The 6,971-nt window shown below is 38.4% G+C and overlaps 1 protein-coding gene across 1 annotated transcript; it reads right to left on the bottom strand.

Annotated features, from left to right (window-relative positions):
* Window positions 1–687: 687 nt before the first annotated feature.
* LOC588285 (protein SPEC3-like) lies at window positions 688–5,524 on the bottom strand. Its single transcript, XM_787978.5, has 3 exons — window positions 4,955–5,524; window positions 2,552–2,731; window positions 688–1,731 (listed from the first exon to the last, which is right to left on the bottom strand). Exons 1-3 carry the CDS (start codon window positions 5,121–5,123, stop codon window positions 1,319–1,321), a joined length of 762 nt encoding a protein of 253 aa, XP_793071.1. The 5' UTR covers window positions 5,124–5,524; the 3' UTR covers window positions 688–1,318.
* Between the last annotated feature and the right edge of the window lie 1,447 nt (window positions 5,525–6,971).

Raw genomic sequence — 6,971 nt, 5'->3', positions numbered from 1 at the left:
ATTCCCAGTTTTTGCCCATTTCGTCTATTTTCCGTAAGGTCTAAATGATTAATCATTTAATGACTAATTTGTATCCTCCCTGCCTTTCCTTCTCTCTCTCCCTTTCTTTCTTTGACTACCTGACTCCCGTATCCCTCTTCTTCTTTGTCTCAATATCTCAATGCTCATACCCTTTCTTCTTATCTGTAACATGATTTCAAAGTCTTTGGTAATACAAATGGCACATTTTTAAATAATTTACTTAGTAATGATAAAATATTTATTCAAAATATATAGGCAAAATACATATATTTATATTCTAACTTTCAATTTCTTCAAACAATCCTTTTGTACGCAGAACAAATGAATAATGTTCAGTTCACGATATCATAAAAAAAAATTAAATTAAAATTAGTTAAAATTAGACATGCGTAGAATATAATTTCGATCAACAAATTAATTTGCTACCGTAACATAGTAAACTACTGCAAGACAAAGAAAGTAAATTGTTGCTAAATATTATTGTGAGGGAGGGCAGAGAGAGAGAGAGAGAGAGAGAGAGAGTGTGTGAGAGAGGCAGAGGATTGGAGTCAGACAAAGACGGGAAGAGAGACACAAGAGAAACCGTGGACGAAGAGGTAGAGAATATACCCTGTAAAAACAACGGAACTCGCTATTATGAGCAGTGGCATAGCGAGGGTCCATTCATTGAGGGGCGGGGGCGGGGGTGGGTCCTGTCATCTTCGTTTACATTACCTTCCGCTTCTCACTTTCTTCCTTTCATTCCTTGTGTGTATGTTTGTTTGTTTTTGTTTCGCCATTTGATTATTAGGGCAAGTTCCCCATACCCTAGACATAGCTACGCCATTAAGAATGAGTGATCGACATTTCTGTTATTACATTCGATGATGATGGATGTTGCGAGCCTATAAACATTAATATAATTGAGCTAGTATGAAACACTGTCTGCCGTTAGTCCTTTTTCTGTATAACTCACACATTAATACCCCAAAATGATAAACGCATCTGTCCAATTAAGCTTTCTATTACCATTGAAGTCGGAAGAGGTGCATTACAGTCACGTGATTCGATGAATTACGATCGTTTGATAATGAAGCCGGTGATTGATACCATGCCTCTCTCTCCCTCTCTCTCTCTCGCTCCCTCCCTCTCTCTCTCTCTCTCTCTCTCTCTCTCTCCCCCTCTCTCTCTCTCTCTCTCTCTCTCTGAATCCCTTCTTACTTGTAACATCATCACGAACACGAAGGAAGCTTTAGTTTTGAAGGCAATGATCTATTATTGAACATCCTTTTAAAAATACAAACATTTCCATCCAGTATTATGACTTCTTGGGAGGAAGTTCGCTGGCGGTATAAGGCGGAGGCTGTTGTTGATCCGGTTGGTTGTAAGGGTTGTAGGCAGGTTGTTGCGAGTAATTCTGTGGCGGAAAGTTACTATCCATTGGCGGTGCTGTTCCTTGAAGAGGAGGGGCATATCCCTGTTGTGGGGGTGGGGCAAAACCTTGTTGAGGGGGTGGTGCATAGCCTTGTTGTGGGGGAGGAGCGTAACCCTGCTGTGGCGGAGGGGCGTAACCCTGATGTTGGTTCGGATAACCATGTTGTAGGGGTGGTTGAGGATAATATGCCTGAGACTGTGGTTGTGGTTGTGTTTGAGTGACCGTGAGTGCCTGAGGTCCTGGGCTTCTGGTTGTTACGAGCGTGGTGGTGGTTTTGTTAGTCTGAGAATAATCGTCTAAAGACCATAAGTAGAGAAAGAAAAGCCATGATGAAGATTACATGTGAAGCTAGACATGAAGTAGGAACGGACATGATGAGTGAAAAAATATCATATAAAATTCATCTGAATTCTTTAATTCCTTTCTACTTTAGAGTAAAATAGATATCTAGAAGTCTACATCATTATAACCAGTGATAACGGACTCCCTGTGTGACTGATTGATGTTCAGTGATTTGACATATCTGCTGCATGTAATAATGTGCAGTATACATCATAAAAACTCGTGTCTTCTGTATTTTCGTGTCTACTGTATTTAAGGACAGAAGATAATTCAATAATCGCGGCTTTGTAAATTTCAATCAAATATCACCAGAGACACATTTTAGTAACGTCAGCTTTATGACGCTCGATGCGCAAAGAGGATTATTAAGTAGCCCTACACCTATATCAAAACAAGGAAAACGGAGAAGGTTAAAGGTTAAAGATGCTAAAATGATGGCGTAGGACTGCATCGACAGACAGTCTCAGTCTTTAACGCACCATGTGAATGCAAAATAAACAGTGCTATTCTTGCGGTGAATTATTGGCGCACCAAATTATGTGTAGGCTTAAAAATTAAGTAGAAATGGCACCTCATGTGCAAGGGATGTAAGGCAAGTATGAAGAGGACTAAGAGAAAGAACAGTGGTATTATGTAAATGCCACTGTAATATGATTTCTGTCATTTACATATTAACTTTTGTTTGTTATTGTTATGGAAATATAAAAATAAAAGATTTAAAAAATAATACAAAAAAAGGGAATCTAAATCTAGATAAATGCAATTTTTATTTACGTGACATGCCGATGAATGCGACTCCCCACATGATAGACCAGATCCAGCCCACGAAGATGACCGTTAAGACCAACTGGAGGAGTCCCACAAACAAGTTGAGACACATAGTTCCACAATTGCCCAATCCCGACTGCCCTGGATTGCCGCAACAGAAAACAGAGAATCCAGCGATGATCGTACCTACACAAATGGAAAGAAAAAAAAAGAGGCCGTGCTGTCAATTTCAAAAACAAACACCAATCAGAGAGAGGAAAATTATAGGAAATAGAGAGATAGAGAAGGGCCGACTCTCAAAATTCTTTGATTCTGTGATCTCACGCTTGGGCTAAATGTCAAGTTGGGAAATTGGGATGTTTGGGAAATGACTAGTTCACACGTTTGAAACTTCTGCACTTTTTTTTCTTCTTTTGGGGTTGTTACCCTTTCATTCTCGATGTAGGGCCCACGGTCAAAACCATAACCAGTACATTTTGAAGAAGAAAAAAAAATATTAGGATAATCATGAAAAAGAGCAAAATAATATTTCTTATAACATACACTGTAGTTATTATTGCCAATATTTCGATAGAGAAAATAAAATGCGAAAGGGTGATGAGAGCAATATAAAAAATAAAACAGATCAAAACTCTCATAAAATTTGAAATAATAATTATTAAACTGCACATTTAACGAAATACTTATAAATAAAAGGTTAATTCTATTTAGATCTTATATCCACTCGTGTGGTTATATTCTTTTCTTGAAGATCATAATAGCTGCTCCTCCCCGCACGAAATATGAATATTTTAGTCACTTTAACCTCGCTGTTGTAACCATGGTAACAATGAATCATTTCCCTCAGTTTTCGTTTCCAAGGCTCTTGCCTTAGCATGCTTATCATCTCCTATTATAGGCTTTGAAAATAAAGCATGTGAGTAATAGTCCCTGATTCATCGATCTAAGTTATAACTTCTTATAAATTTCAACAAAAAGTTCACACTATATCATTATAAGTTGACAAACAGGCTCGAATATGCCCTTTTTAAGGTTAGCCTACATAATTTTGTATAGAGTACGATTTTGTTGGGTTAAACTGTTTTACGTTTATGTGAATGAAAAGCTTTTTGGTCTGTTACGAGAAAACGTTTATCCACTATTTATTTATGGCAGTGCAAAGCAGACGAACAGGGTTTTCTTCTCGTTTCCATGGAAACTTCGTTAACTTCTTCCTGGCATGAGCCGCAGGGTTTAGTGTTCCTGACAAATAGCGATTACACTATAGTAGGTCCAACTACCGTGCTATGCTAATATAGGAACGAACTTTGGCAAAACAAATGCTAATAATGTATGCTTTTGACATGGGTATGCCTTGTTTTCATCGATTTCAGTGAGTTCAGAGTCCAATGAAACAATAACATGATTTATAATCAATGCCCATATTTAACAATCAATCTTCACGCTCTCATGTTCAGCTCTGCCAGCTCTCACGTCATCACGTTCAAGCTCTAGCTTAAAGGTAGTGTATCCCTTTTGCAGCCAGCATCAAATTTTTATGTAGAACTGTGCAGGAAATTATGAATATGCTATACGTATGCATTCTACATGATATTAATATAACTCCTCTACAACAAGAACTGTATACACAAACAAACCAGTTTACTTTTGATATGTCATAACAATAGGACTGTGTGCTCTTCTAATCAACCTAGTTCCTGTGATTGCATGGAAAAGCATTGTCAGTGAGAATCAACGATCTGACATGACAACTACAACGCGCAATAATATCTGAAGGGTGACGCAAACAATAACATTATCATCATCCCTGCATTGTATATTACATGTAGGCCTACATGTCATTCTAGTCAAGTCAGTAGGAATGAAGAATGTTGCATTTAATGTTTGTGGGGAAAGTTAAGATATACCCGAGTTCAACACAGTGCTTTCCTTTTAGAAACGAAACTTTATTCGAACGCCCGGCCCACGAGTCCCTTTTTTCTAAACTTTTGAGGCGTGGCAAAATTCTATTCAGTTTTGGTAGATAGAACGCATACGCATAACTCTGTAAGCTACACAATAGGATACGAATTCATACACGTAATGTACTATGTAAACAAGCCTGTAGACGTTTTTGTTCTGACTGCAAACATAATATACTTTGGTCTGATAAGTGATATAGACATGCGCATGCACTGTAATAAATAAGCAGTTAGCATCACACATGCGAGTTGCATGAATTGCTAGAGGGTTTGCTGTAGCTTTGTATGTAATTATATGAATAATTAGTAAACAAAAACAAACAAAAAAGGACAATACATATTGACAACATACTAATCCCCCAAAGAAATGAGGTGGTGTATACAGTACATTACTATCATCAGGCATATTCTGAGTGAAATAATTGGAATCCAATCTTGAATAACTTACCTAGTCCTGGAACGAGAATGTTGAAGATAAGACAGAATACAGCCATAACCATCGGCATGGCAGGGATAGCGGCTCGACAGGCATTGCCTTCTTTCTTGTGTATCACCACCGAAGTCTGTATCGTGGGTTGTGTCGGAGCTAAAACCACCGTTGTTTGTTGTTGTGCCATGACTTACTTCGACGGTACAATAATGATATACCCTACAACATTGACAGTATATACATATGTCCACCGATGGTTATGTTATCTTGCTGCAATACAATGGTCGATGTGGATGGTATTGCTGTAATTAGACGTGATAGAAAGTTATGCAGACGACAGGACGTGTGCGCTGTTTGTTGTTAATTATCGTTTTGAACTACACGATCGCTTTCCCGTCTGGTTGACCACTTGTACATGTAGACCTACATGTAAATGCAATATCACAATAAACCAGTTACATACGAAAGTTGATCGTACATGCAGTATCCATTTCGACTTCTGTGCAACGTATGATATTCGATATTATTTTGTCGCAACTTTCAGGGCATGGCTGTCTCAGTTCTCGCGCTCTCTCTCTATCTCTCTCTCTCTCTCTCTCTCTCTCTCTCTCTCTCTCTCTGTGCCCTCCTGAAGAGTGAAGAACACTGATATTCTTTTGTATAAGACATATATATATATATATATATACTATGCAATTATGCGGAATTATTGTAGAGCGCTTAGAGACTTCTGATAAAGTATAGTGTTAGGCCCTATATAAGCAATTATAATTAGTATTACATTATTTTACTTTATTAAAGATTTTGTTTTTAAACATCATTTACAATTATGGTTGAAGATATTAGAAAACTATGAACACCGCTATATATAGACCTACATGCATTCGCTTGGATGAAAAATATACTCGTTTAATCCACCTGTAAATATCTACACCGTAGAGAGATCATTCTGAAACTTATGTTTAACATTATGATGATGGATTGTCTAACATCAATTTTTTTTTTAATTGGCACAGTTTCCATTTTTCTAACAGTCATCTTCAATACTGAGGCTGCAATTACTTTGCTACATAAAGCTCTCGTAACAGAATATTTTTCACTGAATTACAAATGACAATATTGACCATAAAGCTCACAATAGATGTGTGCAGTGATTATTAAAAGTGACAGCTTGCAGATACTAATCCAGTAATATCATACCGTGGAGATGGGGCACAAGCATTGTGTCATACATATCTGACCACAAAAAAGGGTTTTGCCATCTTTATCCGGCATAGAATAGTGTCACTTGCTGCCAGTGGCGGATCCAGCCGGCGGCAGGAGGGGGGCCCAATTCGTGTGAATTTTTTTTAGCGCCGACCCAGCCGGCCGGTGAATAAGCGGGGGGGGGGGGGGGGGGGGTAAGAGCACTTTTTTTCTCTCCAGTTTTTGAGGGGAAATTTAGGGCCGATTCAGCTGGCCGGTGAATAAGTGGGGGGGGGGGGAGGAGAGAACTCATTTTGTTTCCCAATTCGTGAGAAAATATTTAGCAGCGATTCATCAAGCCGGTAAATAAGCAGGGGGGCGGGGTCATGGAGAGAAGAACCACTATATTACTGTTGATGTTTTTTTGTTTTTTAAAAAAAGGTTAAATTTTACGTTATTATCCTATTTTTTTTTACCGATTTGGGGGGCTGGGGGGGGGGGGCCCCGGGCCGGAAAAATCGCCACGTGGATCCGCCCCTGCTTGCTGTATAATAGTACTATGTCTGACAGAATTTGAAACGCAAAACAAAGTCACAAAAGGGGCCTCAGCTACGCTTGAATAATTGCAGTTTAAAGCAATCTGTAACCTCCACTATTACACTGCATTAAAATTACCAAGGACATCACATCTCTAGTTCATCTCTACGGCCCAATACTTCAATATAAAACGAACTATACCATTACCCCCTTATACACGTTTACAACTTAGAAACTAATCCTATCTTCCATTTCTTTCTTTTTAATCCAGTTATTCTGGATGACCAAACATGCGAAGAAAAAAAAAGAACAG

This window comes from Strongylocentrotus purpuratus, unplaced genomic scaffold, assembly GCF_000002235.5.
Source record: "Strongylocentrotus purpuratus isolate Spur 01 unplaced genomic scaffold, Spur_5.0 spur5_scaffold_5, whole genome shotgun sequence".
Classification (NCBI taxonomy): Eukaryota; Metazoa; Echinodermata; class Echinoidea; order Camarodonta; family Strongylocentrotidae; genus Strongylocentrotus; species Strongylocentrotus purpuratus.
The sequence above is the reverse complement of the archived record's forward strand: the minus strand, read 5'-3'. Positions and strand labels throughout refer to the sequence as shown.

Coding starts and splice junctions, on each gene's coding strand:
- LOC588285 (XM_787978.5), bottom strand. CDS start 5,123: ATGGCACAACAACAAACAACGGTGGTTTTAGCTCCGACACAACCCACG. Junction 2,732..4,954: donor CATTCTCGTTCCAGGACTAG/GTAAGTTATTCA, acceptor CCATTTGTGTAG/GTACGATCATCGCTGGATTC. Junction 1,732..2,551: donor CGCATTCATCGGCATGTCAC/GTAAATAAAAAT, acceptor TATGGTCTTTAG/ACGATTATTCTCAGACTAAC.